Source organism: Haliaeetus leucocephalus, unplaced genomic scaffold (assembly GCF_000737465.1).
Source record: "Haliaeetus leucocephalus isolate CR32 unplaced genomic scaffold, Haliaeetus_leucocephalus-4.0 Scaffold340, whole genome shotgun sequence".
Lineage (NCBI taxonomy): Eukaryota > Metazoa > Chordata > Aves > Accipitriformes > Accipitridae > Haliaeetus > Haliaeetus leucocephalus.
The window spans coordinates 8060882-8084779 of NW_010972776.1; the positions used below are offsets into that span (position 1 = coordinate 8060882).

The following is a 23898-nucleotide window of genomic DNA, read 5'->3' on the forward strand; positions in this document are numbered from 1 at the left end:
TCCATGTTCAGCCCATTAGTGGTGACGGTAAGGAGTATGAACTCTTACACTCTGCGTAAGAAATTGTCCTAGGTACTTCACATTTACAGCCCATGAAACAAATCTTGCCATGTGTGCAAAAGCCTGAAAATTCAGACTGGATCAAAAAGTGCCTATTTTTTGGGCTGCCTTATTCCCTTCAAAAGGACATTCTTGAAATTCATTGTAAATTCTTGCTTTTGATCAGCAGTCACAGAATTTTTCTAGCTTTCCCTGTTCTTATTCAAATCCAGAACAGGGTAATATTTAGCTGAGTTTGTAGCTAAGTTTGTGAAAGTGATCACTGGAAGACCTGGACAAGACAAGGTAGATCTCATCTGTAACTCCGAGGAAGAAGCCAGTTAACCATAAAAGAAATCAAACCACAAATAGAGGTTCTTCAGTTTTGAAAGAGGAAACTTGAAAAAGCGGTGTCATTTGTCCCCAGTATATCTTTCCCATGCTGAAGAAGAGATGAAAAAGAAAATTTTTCCTTTTATTTTTCAAATATAATAATACAATAAAAATAGGTCACGTCATTTAGTATGAAACAGGCCACGGTTTCGAAAAATCAGTGCTTCTAATTTGTGTATTTCTGGTGGGTTTTATCACTCAACACCCACGTTGCCTAATTATATACACCTCAAATCAAAACTTAAGAATAGCTTGCTTATTAAAATCTGTCATTGCTGTTAGAAAATATGTCACTGCTACACACATTTTGTTTCTGCCTTGCCTCATCACCACTATTGCCACCTTAATACCCCGCTTGCCCCCATTTAGCTGTTATTTTTCTAGATGGGTGGAAAGGGGAAAAGCTCAGCAGGTTTCTCCCGGGGGAAGAGGCAGCCCTTTGGTTGGGATTTCTCTGAATCACCTTTGCCAAGTGTTTAGCAAAACTAACGGAGGAGGACCCAAAGCGTCTGTTACTGAGATCTGTATCTGTGCAAGTTTCCCAAATGCTCTGATCTTTTTTCTTTTGAGGGATTAATTACCTGTTAGCTCACTTTTCAAAGACGTTTTTTACTGATGCTATCTTTCATCTTTTTCCCTTGTTCTTATGCATACTCTTTCATACTTGTCACTGAGGAATATTGGGACAGAAAACTTTTATCTCTTCCAATATTGGATTTTGCTTCGTGATGTTATTGCTGTGTCTGCAACAACCCAATTTCCTCCTCCTCTGTATATACCTTTATTGCTAAGTTATTACCCAGCTAAATTTTCTCTCTTGTCCCTCTGCTGTTTGACAGAAGGTGATTAATTTAATAACAGAGGTTATTTTTTAGATGCTCACTGAAAAGGCTGTCCATTCAGGTGATGGACAAAGGTGTCTCCTACATGCAGTGCAGTGTAGCTGTAGTTTGAAGGCTTTATTTTAACTGCATTTCACTCCGTGGCAGTTGTGCTGAGCTCTGGACAGTTCCCCAACTTGGGATATATTGCCCAAGATGGAAGAGACAGCAATGAAGAAGCAAAGAAGCTATTCATTAAAGCTGAGCAAATACAGGGGAAAAAAAAAAAGTGAATATTCACTTGATTTAAAAAATAAATTAGCTTTAGCTGTGTTCTCATCCCCTTTGGCATTTATTTTCCAGATCTCTGCATCCCATCAGATTATACTAGTGTAAATGTTCTCAGAAAGCTCATTTTTAGCTAGTATACTGAATTATTTGTATGACCCCCAGGGATCAGTTCCTTGTAATTACACAAATAAAGTACTTGACTTACTTGTAGCTACATACTGTAACTGGTGCAGTGTGCAATTGTTGATGCACATTATCCATGTTTTACTGGTATATAGTGATCACCAGCAGATCCTCCCACTGATTTCCCTTCCGACGCCACCATGGACTCATTTTGTCAAGGGATGGAGAAGCTTTATAGTGCACAGTGCCTAATTAATTTTTAATACCATGGTAGCACCTTGCTGCTGGTGTAGCCCAGCTTTCTTTTGATGCCAACCAGGCACTGGTGCCAACGGTTTGCCATTGCCAAGAGTTTAGTAGTGTGCTGCCAGCCTCAGGGTGAAACAAGCTTGATCAGGTAAAAATACTCCAAAAAGTTCACTGCCCTCTCAGCCTCTGCAGTTGGACAATGCAGGCAGAGGTCACCAGGGTGTTGTTACAGGAAACTCTTGCTCCAGAAAGCAATAATAAAGTTGCAGAAGAGTCAGTCTGAGGATGCCTCTGCGTTCCTTGCCATGTACCTTTTCTAAGAAGTCAGAGGACGATGCAGCTGCTTCAGTTGTAAACGTATGACACAGAGGTAAACATAAATGTAATGTAAATGTAAACGCAGAGGGAGTCTCCTCTTTGCTGAGAAGAGCGTTGCTTTTCTGCAGGCAAGAGGCTCGGACCCTCATTAGCAGCTATTCCTGTGCCTTTTAACTTTATAAAAGGGAGATGTGGCCATAGTCCTTGCGTGAACTTGAGACTGGATGCTCTTCCACTGGTTCTAGCTAAACCCTGCATGCATCTTCCGACTGCGGAAAGGTTTACAGAAAAAGACAAAAGACAGGTTTAGCAACGTAGCAGGAGATAGTAAGGAGACCACAAAGGCTGCAGCCATTTCAGGACTTTTTAAGGGTTTAAAAACCAATAAACCAAGAGACTCCAAACTTATCTCAGCCTCAGTGTGCAGGAGAGCTCGATGGAGTCAGGGGAGACAGGAGAAATCTGTACTAAAAACAGTAGTGGTGCAAGAAGTGTTCTGGGGTTTAAATTCACTCTGGGAGATAAATTCCTGGTTAGCCTTGGGCAAAACATGTAAGAACTTGGTTTCCATTTCCTCCTTTGTAAAATCGCTCATGTGGGAATATCATCTGAGCGCTGGGAGGTGCTGCTGGCAGACAAGTCCTGTTTCCAAACACAAGGAGAGAACACAGGGAGTCAAACCTCATGATAAACCAGGAGAAGTACATTCCTAAATCACCGTAGCACTTCCATGAGTTTACCCTGAGTGCTGAAGTTACTACTGAAACTAAAATGCACTTCAGCTCTAAGTCTTTTTTTTTTAAGCTTTTGAACATTACATTGCTGCCTATCTCTGAGACCCCTCCTTTCCTGCTGCCTCTAATGAATATTTTTCATCTTTATCATCTTTATTCTCTGATCTGCAGTTTTTTAGGGCAGGTAGGTCCTTCTTGCATGTCTGGGATATGCCCAGCACATCCAGAAAACTAAGAGAGTAGATGAACAACAGTATTGTAAAGGTCTCTGATGATGAAAGACTAGTTTCTTTATGTGCTGAGGTAGAAGGTAGCCCACTGATGGATTAAAAATTATGAAGCTATAATAAAAACAACTCAATCCAAACGTTTGGGGTTTTTTTTAGCAGTAAGAATTAAAAGGGGGGGGGGGGGTAGACCTGTTGTGCTTTGCATCTCTGTGTGCCTGTGTTGTAAAAGTAGGTTATTAGTAAACCATTGAACCATATAGAATTGTATTTTAGAGGTATCATATTAAAACCCTGATGATGAGCCACCCTATACATAATTTGATGGTTAGGTTATAAGCTTTTTTTATATAAATCACATGAATTATTTAAAAATATATAAATCATTTTTCTGTCTGCAGAAATAATTCAGCCCTTTGCATTCTTGTCTGGTATCACTACTGACTGCAGCTCCTGGGAGCAGGAAAGGTGAATCTCTTAAAAGATTATTTTTTTTCTAAGCACACTTCAACTATGTAAATGTGATTACACTCAGATATTATTTAGTAGTCCTCATTTTCACAATGGAGTGCAAACATTAATTACTTCTCACAGTTGTAATCACTGCTGTTTTACAAAATAGGAAGTTGGATATAGTGCTATGCTCATTTTAGTACGTGCAGCTCCCCAAAGTGTGTCCCTGAGAAATGAGGCTGTTACAAAGAGACTTGTCCCAAGCCATGCTGGGAACTGTCAAACTTGAATTAGGCAATTGCAGTGCCCTGACCCCAAATTGTGCTGGCTGATTTGAAAGGTCAGATGAGGTTGTGTCCATACCAGAAGACGACATCTAGACCATCACTTGGCACACCTCTTTTGTCTTTTTCAATAATGATAAGGTTTCAGTGACAACAATCCATGAAAGATGGGCTTTGCTGGAAAGGCATAGCGTCTTGTTTTCTGTATAATCACCTCTCCGTCTAGACAGGTCCTTGCAATCTGGGTGTTGGGTAGGCAGCTGGTTGGTTTAAGCTAGACTTCTGTAATTCATTTAGACTGAGTTTGGCAAGCTTGCTTTTAAAAGTGGTGTCGTAGGCTGGCAACTCCTGTGTTCTCTCATCTGAGAAAATTGTGAGAGACGATTGTGCTCCTTCAGGGGATGAGGTATGTCAAGAGCAGAGGCCACCTCGGTACCAGCATACACTGCTGCCCACCACAGGGACCCATGCACGGTACAGGCAGGCAGGGGAGGGTCTCTGGCTGCTGTTTGTGATGATTTCTCTGCCCAAAAAAGAGGGGCAGAAGAATCAGGTACATGGAGAGAGAGGTGGCAGGGCAGTCTCAGCCCTCTTGAAACAAACACCAGGACTGGAGCCATGAGGACAACTTGGAGGGAAGGTGGTTTGTCCCTGAGGGATTTCTGCCTTCGGGGCCAGCAAAGCTCCTCCTGTGTTTGAGCCCCCCTGTGTTTAGGAAGACAGGACTTCATGCCCCTGTCTATGTTTGAAGAATAAGAGGCTTCATTATCACATTTCCTGCTAGCAGAAATAGTCTCCGGAGTGCAATAGTTAAGCTAGCCAACCTGACCATAAAAAGGAAATGCTGTAGCCCTGGATGATTTAAATAACTGTTGTGAATGTGCATTGCCCTACGCTGACCTGCTCACAGTTATCCTATAAAGTTTCACATAGATCTGTAAGACGTTTTGCAAAAGCAGGTGGCATTCTGCACATGGAAAGTGTTATTTAATAGATGAGAATTCATGCCAGTGCTGTCTGAAATGTTTTCTAGTCCAAGCCTAATTGAATTTCCACTGGAAGCCCATTGCCAGTCAAACATCTCAGGTTTGCTCAGACCTCTGATGCTTTGGTTCGTTTGAGACAGTCGTGTGACAGACCAGTGGCAGCCCAAGTAGCAACACCTATTAGTAAGTTGGCTGCGCTTCCCATTACTATTTTCAGCTGCTCTGTACTTTGTCAGAATTTAAGATTTAAAACCTATCAGTTTTCCATTTCAGGCTGAAGTTTGTGGGGAAGTTTCAGCTCTATCGCTGCAATTATTTCCAAGAATTAGACTCAGAAAGCACTTTTTTTTGTCCATTTATATTCAGTCAGAGCCATGGGATAGGACTTTCTTATGTCTCCATATGTCTTTCTTGTGTCTTCCTGTCTGAGACAAGAAATTTTCATTTGCTCTGAGTTCAGTTTGTACTTTTGCCCTTGCTGTGGGACAAAAAAAAAAAACCAACAAACAAACAAAACCCAAACCCCCAAACCCCCTAGCGTTTGGCTTTGGCATGAGCTTCCGTAAATCTCTCATTGCAGATATCCAATAAAAACTTATTAGGGTTTGGCAGATAAGTTTTTCCCGAACTGAGTTTGCCTTGAGCAAAAGAACTAGACGGGATTTTTTTTCTTTTTTTCTCCCCTGGGACACTTGGGGAAAAGATAAGAGAGGGGAATGGCACCAGTGGGGCGGGAGGCAGGAACAAGAGCAGCGGTGGGGAGGTGGAAACAGAAGGTGGAGAGAGGCTGGTGGGGCAGAAGGTTTTCATCTACACAAGTGTGCTCCTCCCTTCCCATGCCAGGTTTCCTCAGTTCAAATGTGATTTTTTATCTGGAAACCCGCTGACCAAATAAATCTTTACTGCTTTCTATTAGTTTGCACAGATGAGGAGAATCATCCCTGTTTACTGGCTGCTCCTCTCACTGCATATCCAGCAGTGCTGATGAATGACGGAGAGGGTTTCTCCCCCAAAACACAGCGCTAGAGGTTTTGCGTATAGCCTGTGCTGCTGACTCCAGCGTAGGATGCTTTATTCTGCCATTCATTACACAGCAGAGAAATGCCAAGTCCCTCAAAGGAATCCTCCCCACGTCCCTGTTGCAAACTCTCCGCCTGCATCTAGATGCAGTTCTGTGGGTTTGCAGGACGGGCATCAGCCGTCTCCTCCGACACAGGACTTGCCGTTATCCCCCTGCCACATGCCCCTGCCTGCGGCTCCTTCCCTAGGTTCAACCTGAGCAGCTTTAAATCCAGAGGTGTTAAAACCCCCAGAAAAGGACCCAGCGTAAGGCAAAGGTGAAGGGAGGATTGTATCCGAGTATGGCAACAGTGTGTTTTACTTCCATTCACAGTGTGAATATTTTGGCTGTCTAGTTAAGCTCTCAGAGAATGCAGATTTGTCAGTGGCAGCTGTAGGAGCTTGATGGTGGAAGAACAAAATAGGAATTTATAATGTGCATATAATTGTAAAGAGAAGGATTTTTTAGTGAGACATCAGCGGTAGTGGAGAGTAGTAATCATCTTAAAGGGTGACTCTCTAGAATTAGTTGTTATTTTGTTTGAGTCCTTTGAAATCGTTTCCATACTATATAATTATCTTAAATTTTAAGTGCTTCCTGCAGTGATAATGTGTGCATTTTTGCATTCTTATGTAAATGCTTTCACAGTTCCCAGTGTAGAATTGGAAATGTCATTCAAAAACAGGTAATGGCTTTGCAAAATCTAGGGGAAGAAATTAGTCTTTTTCTTCTACATCTTTTTACAGTTTGTATTCTGTACTTGTGTGGCTGTGTTTTCAGAAGCCACCTTTCAATAACAAACATCCAGTGGTGGGATACACTGAAGCAAAGAGCTGAATTTCACCAATCCGAGCTTAAAAAGACGAGAGACCAGCAGCCAAACTGTTATATCCTACAGAAAGAAAATAATTACTCTGTATACTCAATTAATCTGCACTCAGACATCCTAGGCAAAGCCAGTTAGGAATAATTATAAAAACATTCCACTGTAATGAAAGTCTAGGAATCCCTGATAAGAAGATAATTGTTATGTGGCGTTGCTGAAGTAAGTAAACACGAGCACGTGTGGATGTGGTGAAGGGCTGAGGCTGGGATGAAGGGCCTGGGGTGTCACTCTTGAAGGTTTCCTGCAAGTCACGTACCCCAGAAATCAGTCACTACCAGTCCGGGCACCCGGAGCTCTGCCGGCCCCAGTCTGATGTACATAGCTTCCAGTTTAGCAAAACACCACCAACTCACCTGGCTGCGCAGGTGGCACAGACTAAACCCCCGAATCCAGGGAAGAGTTAATTACCCGTTGAGCTACAGATGCTGCTGTACCTATGGCTAATTTTACAAATGCAAATGCAATGCCTAAAGCAATATTTGATGTTCAGTCTGAGTCCCCTGAAGGTGCCGTGTAGGAACAAGAAGGGATATCGACAGGTCGCTCTGGGGAGGCGCATTTGCCTGTTCATACAGTGGATCATTTTGCAAGAGGGAGAAAAGGAACGAGCCTACAGCTTCCCCACGAGGAGAGCGTCAGCTTGTGATACAAGGGGCTCGCTTACACTGCAAAGTTGGTAATGGTGGAGGTTGTATTTGAACCAAAGAAACAAGGCAAGAGTTCTGCATTGTACAGAAGTATGATGATTAAAATATGAGGTTTAAAAGGCACTGCGTTTCACTAAAAAGCTAGGGCTGAGATTTCAAAGCAGCCTGGGAGTTCAGCCACGTACCTTCTACTAGGTTCAAAGAAGGATTTTTGTCTACCTTTGCTGAGCTGTTTTGAAAATTGACATAAATTCTTACATATCATTCGCTTTTAATAATTTAGAGCTCAGTCCTGGGGCACTAACTCAGGCAAAGTTGTGATTCCTTTCAATGGGAGCTTTGCCAAAATAAGACTGTAAGGTTTGGGGGCTGTTCCAGTGAAGGGGAAAGAAATCCCTGTAAATATTGCAAAACAAAAACTGTACCTCAGATGTACCCAAGGTAATTTCTTTCCATTTCAGCAGTCGGACTGCTGATGCCAAGGCTGATCTGGGGCAGACTTTCCCTGGCTTGGACAAGAGCAGATCTGAAATCCTTCTCTATACAATACTTGGTATTAAAGCTCACTTAACCCATCTCGTGTTGTGATGGGGGACAGCAACTTGGGGCCACCTGGGGACAGTCTGTGCTGCTCTGCTGGGCCGTGGCATACTGGGATGGACCAGCCCTGCCGAGGCTCCCAGCAGAGCTCACAGACTGGCCACGCCGCCCCAGTAACACTGGAGGAGGGACAGGGCCAGCACCTCTGCAGCTCAGTTTGTGTCTTCAGAAAGGACCAGAGGCTTTAGCAGAGCTGGGTCTGTGGTGTAGGAGTCAAACGCGGCAGATCCATGCTCCCTTAGCCTCTCCAGGGGTAATTTATCCCCACTATGCTCGTTGAGGACAAGAAAATCCCAGACTGACCCAGCTCCTAACTTTGGTGTTTCTTTTAAGTGCCTGAAGGTAGATGAGATGAATCAAAGCTTGGACTTGCACACACAGGTCCAGATTTGGACTCAGATCCTCAGGGATATTTAGATAGATGAATCCCATTTACTTCATTGGTAGTCTGACTTTTTATTTCAGTGGTAGAATTTAAATGGCATTTAGTTACCCCATTTGGTCTCCACAGGTTCAGCCTCAAAACCCTCAGAGCTCAAAGATGTCCAAGGAGTCTTGCTTGCCTACAGGAAAACTGCATTTCTGAATTTGCCAGCCCATATTCCTTGTGCACACTTCAGTAGGCAGGTGATGGGATTCATCAGCATTTCCCCTGAATCCCTGGTCTACTGTGCCTTCTTCCCTCAGCCTTTTTTTGCTGCTTGTTAGGTTATACTAACAAGGGGTTGCCCTGGACAGTGAAATGGAAGATCAACCAGTGGGTAAATTGAAAGACGATCACCTTTTCTGGTAGACAGTCTTACCTTTATACTTTCAATTGCAGGGTGGTTTAGCACTCTGCTCTCTGCCTGGCTGGCTGCAGCCAGCTATTATTTGCTGACTTGGAAATAGATAACCAGATTTTAGAAGCAGAATTGATCCAGGGCAGTTTAGATTCTAAAAAAAAATAATACAACAGTATTTTTCAAACTAAGCGTTGGACTTACCTTTCAGAATCCTCCTCGCAAGACAACCCACGGCATCTGTTAATCTAGTGCCAGAAGTTCTTTGTTTTAGCTGTGCTTAAAATTACTTTCTGTAGCAGAGAAACAAGGTTTGGGTTTAAAATGAAAATGCTCACACCATTCAACTTTTTGTAGGATTCAGGGACGAAGATTTCTCTGCACTAGAACCTTTCTAAATCCTTTCAGGGAGCTCTCTGTCTGTTCAACAGGTAACATTGTCAGAGAAATTGAGATTGAGTTTGAGTTTGCGACTGAGATTGAGATCGTAAATGTTCCTTGACTCAAATTCTCAGGAAGTCTGACAGACTTGCTGGTGCAGATGTGTAAGCCAGGGAGCAGTCATACTTATGTTTGAATTTATTGTTTTGCTGCTTTTTTTCTCTGTGAGATAACTCAGAATGACAACAGCTCTCCTGTCGAAATATTATAATACAGAGATCTGCAGTGTTTGGCTCATGGAGGAACTGTTCCACACCATTCCCAGAAATCTGCGATTGCAGTCCAGGCTATCTTAGGTTAGGGTTTTAAATTGCACCTCCCAGAGACATTTGGGTGTCTTCCAAGTTTAAATTAGCTTTGCAAGTGTTTTACCAGGGACCCATGTCTCCTCTGCTGCTTAGACAAGAGCAGCACGGTGTCTCCCAAAAGTCTGGCTCCAGAGTAATCTGTTACACAGCCCAGGGGCAGCAGGGAGTCATAAAATAGCCAAATGACAGACCCTCGCAAAGTCCATATCACTGTGTGGGAAGGAAAACAGAGCTTTCTAAGCTTATCGCTGTGCTCTGGCTGTCTGTTGGAAGGACGGGGGTTCCTATTAGACCGTGTATTTGTTTTAGAGAAAACTTCCCATAAATCACTGGAAAAGAAAGCATGTATTCTTAACTTCATTAGGACAGTTGTTGGAGGACTGTTAAGAGGACATACAATATTCAGCCCAATCTTTAGATGTTAATGGCATAGCCGTATCAGGAAATGAGGTATTAGAAATGTTTGTTTCTTTCTGCATTATGTGGCTTGCTGTTTAGAAGTAACAACTAGAAAACCCAAAGAAACTGTATTTTGGAAGCAGCTTTGTGGACCTGTCTGATGTTTCAGTGAGGTTTCCCTGTGACTCTGCCTGGTTTCCGAAGGACTGATGAGACGTGGAAGTGGCTGTTTGTTGCCCTCCTGCTCTGTCTGAGCTGTTCTAGGGACGTATTCAGGCTTTGCTGGAGAGTGCACTGCAGTTTGAGCGCTGACTGTAACATGAAGCCTCCCATTGCTCAAGCTACATGGTGCCAACTTGCTTGTTAGACCAATGCAGGGTTTTAAATGCTAGTGCATGACTTCCCCAAATTACACACAGGCATGTATGTGCTCCTGTGCTTGTTGCAGGGGGGGCTGGGCTCTGCTCTGCTGCACAGTTTTTTGTGTGCAAGGTGCTGGAAAACTTCCTCAAACTTGAATTACCATTAATTTGACACTCAAAGTGTTGCTTATAAGAAATGCAGGTATGTCATTTACGGAGAGAAATTTAGCCTGTTCTCTGCATAAGTGGCCCTTCTTAGATGGGGTCTTTACCTGCTGAAACAAATGTTTTCTGCCAGTCAGCATCAATTCTCAAATAAAGGGTCACTCTTAGATCTCATCTCCCTTGTATAATCCTCTGTTATCTTGTTATTAAAAGTTTTGCCATCTGAAATCTCTTAAATCCCACAATTACCCTGCCATCTAATACAAGCATCCCTCTGAGATCCTCTTAGCTGCATATGTTCAACAGCGTAATTTAGGGAGCCATGAGGGCAGAGGAATTCCAAAGAGCATCGCTGCTCTATATCAAGAAGCAGGGTTTGGCTGCCGGTAATGCCCTGGCACTGTTAAACTACCGAGGTCTGAAAAACATCCATCCATGGCATTCATGAATAAATGGATTGCAGTAAATCAAGCTCATTTGAAAAGGTCTCATTACCATTTGTTCATACAGAGCTGCTGGTTTGGTCAGGGTGGAGCTAACCAGCTCCTCGAACCTATGACATTCCCATCAGTGTTAAGCTCGGTCTTTTTTATTTACACTTCGTAGTAAGCAAGTAAGCTGAATTAATAGTGACACAAATACCAAATATCCTTGATTTCTTAAAGGAAGATGGATGCTTTTTTGCAGAGTACCTGAACATTAGAAAGCTAACCAAAATGCAGTAAAGGCACGGGTAGTATTTCCCTTGGTCATAATACATTTTGGATCAGGTACTGAAAGAGTCACTGCTTTTGTTTAGTGTAATGACCTGCGTAACTTTCCCAACACTGACATTACCCATGTTAAAAATTAAGCTTGCAGTATAGTGCTTTGCAGAATAAAAACCTAATTAATAGGCCTATTAGTTTGGTATTAATATTATTTGTAGTATATAATGCCAGTCCAAAGACTATACTGCATTTACTACTTTACAGAGGTTTACAGTGGCTTCCCAAAACATGTTTTGTAGTATTGGTATAGGTGAGGCATTTCTATGGCAGTGATTCCAGCCCAGACAGCGCAGAGGGATGGTCTGGGGAGAGAACAGCAGCTGTCCGAGAGCACTGCTAACTGCACGCGAGGCTTAACAGCAGACAGGACAAATGCCTTTGCCGAGAACTCCAGCGTAAAAGGATGGTATTGAACGCCAAAGTATCGGCTAATCCATAGCACCATAAATATGCATCCGCATTAATAAAATATAGAGGCCAAATGGCAGGGCTGTCCTTTCGTGCGGAATAGACTCTAAGCTGACAGTGAAGCAAGGTCCTGTTTGATGTAATGTGGCATTATTTCTTCTCCTGCAGCTCATGCTGTTATTTATCTTCCACTTGCAGCTTCTCGCAGTCAGTGAGCAGAGGCAATTTCTAGTGTGCAGACAAAGAGCTCATTCAGCAGCATCTGTCTCTAAGCACTTCTTCTGGGGTGGACCCCATCTTTCTTCTCTAGTGTCAGCGAGGCGGCTGGTGGTGGCTTGGGGAGGTCTGAGCTGAGCTGAGGCTCTGCTTGGGAGAGCTACCTGCCCAGCTTTTGGGTGGAAGAGCACTGCCTCCACGAGTTTGCCGTCAGAAACATAGGGTGGCATCTCACCAGAGCAGCAAAGGACAAGGAGAGCACTTCCACATCGATTTACTCCTCGTAACTCACAGCAGTTGTACAGACAGGCTTTCAGCCAGGTTGCAGGTTACCACAGAAACAGCATTCCCTGTTATCACCTATTCCCACGGGAAGGTCTGTACTACTTGTTCTGACTGTTGTTCATTCAACAGCCCTTCCCCCCAGAAAGAGAAACCTTTGCGTGCTTTCCTTTTTTCCATGGAGTTTTAGGAGCATCCGCTGCTAAAAGGGTCATGTCCCTGCTTGTAATTAAGCAGGCAGATTTAGAGCTTGCTGCAAACACTGATGAGATTATTGTTTCTCAGCACTTTAAGATAAATCTGCGTGAATTCATGGGTGACAGTCTGAAGGAGATCTCTTCCATCTCCTTACCCCAGGGCTGATGTCCTGTATCTAGGATACAGCAGTAAATCCCACACTCTTCTAATTAGCCCTGCTCCTTCTCAGAGCCTGCCTGGGGAGCTCCCCGGTGCCCGAAAAGCTGTGACCACAAAAGTGGCAGGGGAGCGTTTGGTGATGCGGTGCTCCAGCATCGCTTCCCACCCTCTCTGCTGAGACCAGGGGTGCCCCAGTGTGGCTGTTGCTGCCTGCTGAACCCCATCCCAGGTTACCTGGCTTTGCAGCCCCTCACGGCCCACATAACCGCAAGCAGCATTTCGGGATGGTACGGCCAAGGCACTCAGTGTGGCAGCAGAAAGGTTGTGCTGCCTTCTTGCCCCTCGCTCCCAGGTGGTGTTTTAACAAATTCCGGCCAAGTCGCCTTGTTCCAGGAGCAAATTAACCCACGGCTGCCGCCCTGCGCTCTGCAGCCCCAGCAGCAGCAGTGCGGGTTTCCCCCAGTGGCAGCGATCATGTAGACGAATACAGGAGTAATTGTGTAAAAGGGCTACTGGGACAGGAATGTGTTTTCTTTCTCAGCTGCTCTTGCCAGCTCGCAGACATCTCCTCCTCGCAGCGGCTGGGCTGTGACAAAGCGACGTGTCTTCATGCCACGCTCGTCTGCCTGATGGAGCGACTTTTCCTCGGCGCGTTCTTGCTGCAGCTTGTTGCTGCTTGGTGGAAGATACCGGGCTTTGCATGGTTTCTCTGTCCCCGTGTCCCACTGAGGCGGTGACATACAAAGCCAAAGGGAGAGCTGGCAGGCAATTAGCAACTCAGAGGAACAAACCACAAGCAGTTCACTCAAAACAAGGCAGTTGCGGTGTCTCCTAAGGCTGAGGCTCCTCTTGGTGCTCACCTTCAGCATCTCATGCCACTGGCCATGTTCAGCGAATGGCAATGGGCTCAAGGCTTGGCCATTAAAACGAGTGGGATGCAGGGCTGTCTTTAACTGAAAGCAGAACGTGGGCCCCATACTTTAAAAGGAGTTTTTCAACTTAGATGTATTTTTTTTAAAAGTAGTGCGTGACACGCTCAAGCTGAGGACATTCTGCACAACAGCTGTGTCAGAGAGATTTGACAATACCAGGATTTGATGTCAATTATAACTGCTAGAAATCTGATTGCAATGGCTGGCAGGTTATCTGTGTAATAATGGGTATGTTATAAAATAGGTTGCTTAGCATCTTTGGGGCTCTCTGCTCTAGTTCTGGGGAAGAAAGCTGTGCTATCTGCCTTCTGCTTCCTTCTCCCTTCCTTTAGTATTTAAGCTTGGGTACACTGACTGATCAGAGGGTCAGAAATACCATTAAAATTGGGCCATATTTATCAGAGACACAACTTAAAAGGTAGAGAACTTTTGTACGAATGCACAATAGTGAGGCTGAACGGCAAAGACCATTTTACTTTGTCATAAGACAAATGACTGAAAATACCTTACCTCCGTTGTGCAACTTAATGGTACAGCCTCTTTTTAAATGTTGTGTTTCAGTTCTGGAAATGATAGAGAAAAAAAATTGAAAGGATTCAGTGAAGGGTAATGAAAATTATTGGAGGCACAGAGAACCTTTCATATGAGGAGAGATGTAAAAAGATTAGGCCCGCTTAGTTAAGACAAGAGATGAATAAGCAGAGACATGATAGAGGGATGTGAGGTAATGAATGGCACAGAAGAGGCACACTGGGTACTTTTATGTGCTGTTTTCCAAAATTAAAAGCTGAGAAAAGAAAGCTGTAAGAAAAATAAGACAAGAAATTTGCTTATGATAAAAAACAACAATGGACACATTTTAAATATGTTTTCCGCAGTGCTGGCTTCACCTGTGGAAGCCACTGTCGCAGGGAACAGAGATAATGAGCTTAGGAAAATTACGAAAAGGATTGGCTGCTCTGGGGAAAATCGTGAGCCTACTAAGAGGAAAAGGGAGTTCTCCTGTAGCTTTGAATGGGAGCAGGATTCACCAGCTGGCATGATCCCAAGGCTGCTGAAATGAACTGCCAGCCTCAGTGGGCTCTGGGTATTCAGACACTACGCAGAGCTACCAGTACACTAGGTATAGATAGTTACCCGCTTCAGCTGCCTTTGGTGATGTAAGATGACTCCATTTCTCATTCAGGTTGAGCAGGCAGGATCTCTCCCAGCACGTTTTCAGGGAGCACATCTTTTCCAACATCCCTGTTTTCTGTAATGTCCATGCAGGTCATGTATTGAGGCAGCTCTTGCTTTTCAGTTGACCTGCTCGGAGGGGAGCTCTTGGTGCTTTGCTCAGCCAGGAAGGTTTAGTTCCTCTGCTTGACTCAGTCATGTGGGACAGAGGATCATGAGAAGCTGTAGCAGATCAGATCCAAGGTCCAGCAAGTTCACCACCCAAAGATGATCGGTGGCACATACCTAGGGAAGAATCAGAGTGTGGAAGTACAGGGAAAACACGCAGGATAACTTCCATCTCCCATTTTTCAACTGGAGATTGCCTTAGCCAGAAGCTATAGTGATGTTAACCAGTCCTTGACCAAACCTGAGAGCGCAGTCCATGAATTCGAGGGTTTTATCATGCAATACAACCTTTGGCTAGACATTGGGAAAGTTATTCTAATCTTTCTTTTTGTCGTGGTTTAAGCCCAGCCAGCAACAAAGCACCGCAAGGCCGCTTGCTCACTCCTGCCCCCAGTGGGATGGGGAGGAGAAAATATGAAGAAAAGCTCGTGGGTCGACACAAGGACAGGGAGGGATCACTCACCACTTAAGGTCACAGGCGAAAACCAGACTCAACTTGGGGAAAAAAAAAACCAAAATCAATTGAATTTGTAACCAATCAAATCAAAACAAGGATAATGAGAAGTAAAACCAAATCTTAAAACCCCTTCCCCACACCCCTCCCTTCTTCCCAGGCTCAACTCCACTCTCAGTTTTCTCTCTCTCCTCCCCCCCACCAGTGCAGGGGGATAGGGAATGGGGTTTGGGGTCAGTTCATCACACGTTATCTCTGCCGCTCCTTCCTCCTCAGGGGGAGGACTCCTCACTCTTCCCCTGCCCCAGTCCTTCATGAACTGCTCCAGCATGGGTCCCTTCCATGGGCTGCAGTCCTTCAGGCACAGACTGCTCCAGTGCGGGCTGTCCCATGGAGTCCCGGCCATCTTGGGCTCCTCCCCGGGCTGCAGGTGGGCATCTGCTCCACCGTGGACCTCCACGGGCTGGGGGGGGACAGCCTGCCATCTCACCACGGGCTGCAGGGGCATCCCCTCCTCCCCTGCTCCTCCTCCTCTCCTTCTTCACTGACCTCGCTGTCTGCACAGGGCTTTCTCTCACCTTCTACTCCCCTCTCCGCTGCAGGTTGCCCTTCTTAAATCTGTTCTCCCAGAGGTGCTACCGCCGTCGCTCATGGGCTTGGCCTTGGCCAGAAGTGAGTCTGACTTGGAGCTGGGGAAGCTTCTAGCAGCTTCTCACAGGAGCTACTCCCGCAGCCCCTTCCCCACTACCAAAACCCTGCCACACTAACCCAAAACACTTTTTAAACCCCAAACCCATACTTACACGAGTAGAGAAGATCTCTCTCCAAAGAGGCTTAATTACATATTAAGATACAGGCTTTCCTTTACAGATTTTGAAGCAGTAATAGGACTTCTGTATGTGTGAAACAATAAAAATGAAATATGATTTAAAAAACAGCTTCTAGGTAATAGTAGGATTGTATCACATATGTTGATCTTCTCTGCTGGTCTGGTTTAGAGCCCTCAGACAACTTGACGGGCACTTACTGCTTAACGAGCCTTCCCCAGTTTCACAAAACATGCAATGTTTAAAGACTAGTTTCTTCTTTTATCTTATTAGAATTTCACTGATTTTGAACTAGGACTGGTGCCTAAAAGCCACAGAAATTATAAAAGGGTAGGTGCAAGCATTAGAAGGTATTAAAATATTTATAGAGGACTTGATCATTCAGGTAATTGCAGAGGTTTCCTTGTACCACGCTTCCAGGATCAGCAGAGGCGCATGTGATGCAGAAGCACTGATGCAGAAGAGAAGCATTTGGGGGCAAAGTGGATCTTCTGTCTGTCTTATTCATACCAAGTAAATTACATCTCATGACTTTGTGGGACGGATTAGGAAAGGGACCTGTGTTTGACATCTGTGAGGTGTTCTCCTGGGCATCTTGCAGAAATTTTAAACCACATTACAAGCTTTCTCTAACAGGATTAATTTCCTCTGCAGTATTCAGAAGAGCGTCTCCTTTCTGTATGTATCACGCCTTAGTTCTCTTGCCCCAATTAAGGAGTGCTTTGGTTAATCAACACAGTCATAGAAGTGAAGCATCACCAAAAGACAGGGGAGCAATAATATGATCATGCATAGTTCCTATCTCAATTAAATTTCAGCATTGTTTACAGTCACTGAGTCTTTTTCCCTGGGGTCATCAGGCAGTACATCCATTCCATGGGCAGAGCATGCTGAGAGGTGACGCACCAAGCTTTAAATAGGTATTTATTGATGTGCCTAAATACCACTTAAAAATCTGGGCAAAGATGCCTTGGACAAGTTTTCACAACTGTGTCACTGAGAAGGCTAGAAAAAGAGGAATGAACAAAACTTAAACCTCTAAATCTCTGTATTCGCAATTAGTATGATTTCTGCTTCAGTTCACTGTGTGTGTTTTTCCCTGAGTTTGTGCATTTGATTTGCTGTACAAAGGAACAACGCCAAGGGAATAATTACAGGGTCTTTTCGATACTTTTCTCATAGATTCAGAGAATACCTAGTGACAACCAAAAATCTTACTCTGCAGATGCTGGATATCCAGCTGCTTCCTTGGGCTCCATTTTACTCTTCCAAGAAGCTTTGTCCTAAATAAATTTACACACCCCTGACAGGATATGTTTCACTTGGTAAATTCCTGCTTATTGCACTATCCCAGGCAATTCCATGCTATGGAGCTGTTTGGGATCACCTTCCAGGAAAATTGTGCCTTCCTATCACTCTTGTCAGTAAGTAGGTTTCCTGACGAAATAATTTAGTGTATCTTTTTCTATATAATTTTGAATTTAATTTTCTTCCTGGCGTGGTTGCATGACCGGTGCACATGCCTTCAGATTGTAGTGAACTCAAGGGGAATTACAGCCTTCCACAAATTCCTGTTCAGCAGTATTTTTTTGTTCTAGCAGCAGTTAGTTCAGCTTTAAAGCACCTCCTGAGGGCTTTGTGCTACCTGTGATGTCTTTATGAGAACTCACCTGGAAGAGGTGTAGCCGAAATGAAGCTCCACAGTGCACTGGTACAGCATGTCTTCAAAAGCACACACCGCTTTTTGATGAGCATGTCTTTTACTGTGACTGGCAACTGTTGTATACAGTCACGATTACGTTTAGTCGTAGACTTGGCAGTGCTGGGTTAACGGTTGGACTCGGTGATCTTAAAGGTCTTTTCCAACCTAAACGATTCTATGATTCTGTGATTCTACATGGTCAAAGTGTCTTCCTAATTATGGTCCTACAAGACCTGTACATATTCATATATTGTGAGTTGCTCCCACTGAAATCACGAGGATTCCTCAAAATAGGTGAATTTAAGCAAAATGGACAATATTGTGGAATTGGAACATATTTGTGGGAACTGTAATATATCTGATCCAGAATAAATTGCTTCAAGATAATTGTAAATTTCAATTCCTATAGCAAACAGCCTTTGGTGGCTTCACGAAATACCGGTTTCTTCAGAGTCTTCTCACACTGGTGATCTAAAAGCTGTTATTTCTGATAACATTAAAGTTGGAAGTATTCACATCTTGTGTTGTTGATATCACTGCACATTACAGGGTGATGATCCAGAGGATACACCCTGGAACTTCACATGCCAAGATGGAGAAAATCAATCTCTGTTAATAAGAAAAGGCAGGCTCAGTGGCGCAGAAAATCACTACTCTGGAGCCTTAAAGAGGCTCCTTCAAAAATTCATGATTATAGAATGGAATCCTGGGCTACATTATAGTCCTGAAAGAAATCAGGATATGGAGAAAAAAAAATCCAATTTTCATTAGGTGGAGAAAATAAAGAATAAATCCCATAAGCAAAGTCATTGATCACATGGAACATAATTATATGCTCAATAAGTCAGAACATTTTCCAAGTTTCCCAAGTACCCAATACTTTTCCCCAAAACTTTTCAAAGTTAATTTTTCTTTTCTTGTTTGTTTATCCATGCCCCTAGCACTAAATCCATCTGAATAACATTTCTGATTGTTCTGGTCAACTGCTGTAGGGTAGCTGCAGGACATTCAACCTATAGTGAGTGATATACAAACACTGAACAAACTAACTCAGTATTGACCTAATGACTTAAACTTACTACTCCATAAAGTATTTGGTGATGTCCCCTGCTGTTGGTATCCATGATGCAAATACAGTTTGCAATAAATAGCAGAGAACAAACGTCTTTGCCCTCCTTATGTGCACTGTGCCTACAGCCACCCTGACGAGAGGCCTCTATAATACGACAGAAACTTGAACACAATAAATACCTTTCTTAAAAGCAGATTTCCCATTTTCTGTCTATGGGAAGTCTGAATTCCTGCATCATAATAATTTGGGGCCCAGAATAATTAATATTCAGTCCTGCATTATAGGTGGGTGTGATGGCTGATAATTTAGATGGTCTTTGGCTTGAAACATGGCTTTTGCACAATTAGAGCAGGAAGAATTCCAGCTTCACTTTTACAGTATTTTAGCTTTCAGCCTTGGAATACCTGTAATGCAGTATTTGTATGGGAGCCACTGAATTATTTTAGATATAATCTAGTCAGCTGCCTGGAAATACAGCCACTCTAAGTGTATGCTACAAGGCTTTTTTACCATATTATCATACACCAAATTATTCTTTTTTAATTATTTTTCACATATTTAATGCAGCTGCAGATCTATTCATGAAGGAACATTTCAGTAGTTCAGCTGATCAGCTCAAAACCAAGAAGAAGCTCCTGACAGTTCATCTTCTTGCTTGGCTGAGTCATGACTACAGAGAATCCAGCACTTTATTTATTCATTCATTCATACATTCATTCATTCATTGTTAGGGTGCATGTGTGAGGGGCTTGGGTGAGTGCAGTTTACTGTCGTGTACGTGCCATCTTCCCAGACTTCTGAATTAAGCTGAGATTGAAATACTATTTCACACAAATACTTATTTTTTCATCTGGTTTGTGTAACAATATATTCATAACATTGCACTTCTCAGAACTCATTCGAATTATTTTCATTGCAAAGATGGACAAAGAGGACAGCTGAAAGACAGGAAAAAACTGGCTTTAGAATTCAATACTTATTTATAAATTTTCCATAGGATTGACTATATGAGCTAGAAAAGATCAGTTTTAATTGGGGCACTCAGCCCTCTCCCAAATTTACCTTGCCCTTCCTCAGTACCTTATTAAAGAATTTGCCAGCAAAGACAACATAATGGCCAATTTGCACTGTATTTTGAACTGATGTGCTGATAGAAGTCCTGTCCATACCCAGCTGGGTTGGCACGCGGGCTTGCCAAGCTCAGAAAAGTACATTTAATTGTAATGCCCTCAAATCAGGAGCACATTTGCTAGCATTCTTCATTCAGAGCTTCTCTCTGCATTTCTCCTCCCCAGCTTTTTTTTTAAGGAGTAGGAAAGACACATGTTGGATTAAACTAAAGGCAAGTGATGGGTGGGAACAACCTCTTGCAAAAGGTAAGCAGCGGCTTAGTATTCAGGAGCAAGCAGAGCACTTCAGCTTCAGCAAACAGCTCACGTGGGATCTACTTTTATTTGGCAAGGAGGATGCCTTTCCCACTGTGCAGCACCTTTCTGAAGCTGCAGCCAAGGAATTAAGCAGATGTCAGTCAAGACAAAGAGGCACAATTCTGTGCCAAGCCAGTCAGGTGAATGAGGTGGTCTGCTTTAGTGCTGGAAAAATGGGGAGGGAATTTGTCACGGTAACTGAGCACGTTACAGAGAGGTGGTTTTGTTTCCGCTGTTTGTCATGAGAAATCACCACCATGGTAGTTATTGCTGAACTGCAGGATGCTCCAGGGAGGGGATTACTGTCTGGGATGCTCATGGGGGATGGCTGTCAGGCTGGTGTGCACCATCAGGCCGGTGTCTGGCTGTACGTGGGCTCAACCGCAAACTCACTTACAGCAAGCAGCGCAGCGCTTCCACTGCGGCTTGTTACCACGAGCCTCACAGCCAAGGGAAAAATCAGGGGTGAGGGAGTTTTTTAGTGTCTTTTCTTCTGTCTCCCCACTGTTTCTGTCCCTCCATTTCAAGGGACTCTGCGGGCTGTTGGCTCCTGCTGCTCAGAGCGGGGTTAACTTGCTTCCTAAGAGAGCCAGAGTAAATGTTCCAGTTCTGTTTGCAATCTGACCCTCTGCTGCTGTGTACAAGCAGGCCTTTTGTACCCGAAACAGCTCCAAATTACTGTACATAAACCATAATCTTCCAGCGGGAGCACTGTAGTTTTCCATTTTGCTGCTAATTGGATGATACACTTGCAATAGTCTCTGTTAACATGGCTAGCACTGGGCAGGGTAGAGTGATGGAAGGCTTGTATTTAGAAATCTTGCAAAAATGCAGTGACTGTCCCCATTTGACAGCAATTGAAACCAATCGTCAATTAACTAAATAACGGCCAATTAGCTTGAAGAAAAAAGAAGAAAATTGCTTACTTCACATTCTTTGTTGAAGCAAATGCCAGTCAGAGGATGGGAGGTTTTCTCTTTCTCCTATGAGAAGACAAAATGGGAAAAGATGTGCAGAAAATGCACAGTGGTTTGTTTTTTTAAATACCATCTTTTTCTCACACAAGAATATTTGAGAAACTAGATATGAACATCTTAAGCTCCTGAGACATTTAATTTCCTTTGATTTTTTTTTAATCAAAATTACAATCATATGCAAGCACAATTTTTCCTCCTTTCTTTTCATGCCACTGTAGGATACTTTAAGCACAAGGGCAGCTCCACTGAAGCTGGCTGCCTTCACAAGGAAGGACCAGCAAACAAGAGGCTGCTGTGTGGTGCGGTGACAGGCAGGATTGTGATATTAAGATTTGCATCACCAGACCAAGCCCTTCGTCTTTCATATTTTCTGGACTTTTAGGGGTCCGTAGGTGAGACATTGTCAGAACTTTTAATGTTAAAAAACCTGAAGCACCCAGGGGCATTAGGAAGCAGCTGAGTGGTGCTGGCAGGACTGGCATTTTGGTCTTAGATCCCTCTAAGACCCATGTTTCATGTCTGTATCCTTTTTTGAATCTGGGCAATAGTGCCAAAAGGTATTGATTGAGTCAAGACCGTTGCACAGTGGAAGCCAGTCACACCACTGGCAGGAAGAAAAAGTCTTTCTTCTGAATTATTGCTCTTCATTTTAACTGTTAGCCCAATACCATCTCCCCAAAAGAAGCAGTGCAATTCAACGTGAAGACTAAAGCTTGATCCTACAGGCTTTCAGCTGTGGTACCGTTTAACTCTTGCCAGTCCCAGAGCAGAGGCCAATGTCTGCAGTGGGTCTCCGACAACTGGTTTCACTGGATGATATGCTGGGCAGGGAAAGAGCATAGATGAGGCCAAAGAGGCAGCTGCTACAAGCTAGCTTAATATTGCTGCATTAGTAAGAAGCAACCATTTACTCATGGCATCTTGGCTTTGAATTTTTATTGCACTTTCCTCAAAGGCAGTTAAGGCCAGCAGTTAATGCGCAAAGGCATTACGTGGCCTTGCTTCTCGCCTGTGGGGCTGGACCACAGCTGGTCCCCTGAGGTTGACATCAGGGCTGTGTCTGCCTAATATCCATTAGTTGCATCAATCAATAATTCTTCACTTAGACTTTTTACTCGTTCAAAAAGATTTTATTATGCTACTTTGAGCTGCTCACAGCGTCATTTCACGGGTTTCAAATTGTGTTACTCTTTTGTTAATACTTTAGGGCCTGTGTTTCATAATTGGATAGTGGAGGGTGAGAGGTATGTCTTCTAACCATCAGGAAAGCAATGAATATTGGATGCTTTTTCATTAACTGATATGAGATTCAGCACTGCACATATTGATCTGTTGCTTTCTTACAGGAACATTTTACACCTGAATGCAAGTTCAAAGAATCAGTATTTGAAAACTACTACGTGACGTATTCTTCAATGATCTACAGACAGCAACAGTCTGGCCGGGGTTGGTATTTGGGTCTTAACAAAGAAGGAGAAATAATGAAAGGAAACCACGTGAAGAAAAATAAACCTGCAGCACACTTTCTTCCAAAACCATTAAAAGGTAATTGCTTGGGTTTGCTCCATCTATCTGAACTGACATTATCTTATGTTAGAGATGTTTAATTGCTGCGCATACATATTTGAAGGGTTCAGCTACTTACAGAACAGGTGTATAATGTTCTGTAACACACTGTTAATGTAACCAGAGCTGCATTTCTTTAGGTTTCTCTACGTTACCTCTGCATTTCTCTGATCTAACCAAATACGTGTGTTAGTTTCTTTGTGCCCAAAGTCCACACTGTCTCCGTTACAGATAACGAAGGCTCTACCTGGAATGGCTCAAACATCTGCTGACAGGCCGTCAGTGGCTTGCTGTATAGCTTGTCAGTCTGTGATTTATGTTACAGGATGTTTGTTTGTCTATTTTTGCCTGAGATAAAGCTGTAATGTGCAGTGCTTATTGAACCACAATTAAAGTGGCATCAGCGTATGACATTAAAGGTAATAATGCATGTGGCATATATATACCGCTGTGTATTAAAACCAGGAGGTACAGTCATCCCAGTTAACTGAAGGATCTGAATCAGGACTGTGGTCAGACTTGGCTCCCTCTTTGGTCAATGCAGAGAGGGAGATCTCAGTTGATGTATGGAGGCGCTGCTTTTCTCCAAAAGAACTAGCTTCCATATGCTCCTTCCTTAAGAGGAATGAAGCCTTCTACTTCTGGGTTATGCTCTTAGGTAGCCTTTTAAGGCAGTGTCATTTTGAAATCAGAGAGGATATTTCAAAGGTGCATGGCCCTGGGTGGATGCCGGACTAGTTTGGCAGTCTACATTTAGGACTAGCTCTTAGGCAACTGATATCGAGGTTGATCCTCACTTCTAATGTGTGTGAAAACAAAGCAAACAGAAGACTGAAAATCCATTTTTGCACCTATCTGCTTAGGCTATGTGTGCTAGTAACAGGTCAATCACAGCTGTTGACAGTGCCGCTTCACCATTAATAAGGAAATGTTGATTTACATCAGCTTGGGTCTATCCTTCAGACTTTTGTAAATGCAGTGGGCAGGAGGGTGATT

The 23898-nt window shown here is 43.5% G+C and overlaps 1 protein-coding gene across 2 annotated transcripts in view; it reads left to right on the forward strand.

Moving 5' to 3' along the window:
* The window catches only part of FGF13 (fibroblast growth factor 13), a 128331-nt gene that overhangs the window by 102769 nt on the left and 1664 nt on the right, over positions 1-23898 (forward strand). For both annotated transcript variants that reach the window (XM_010572452.1, XM_010572451.1), the window contains one exon: positions 22683-22881. In XM_010572452.1, coding sequence (XP_010570754.1) covers positions 22683-22881 — 199 coding nt within the window. The remainder of the gene's footprint in view (positions 1-22682; positions 22882-23898) is intronic.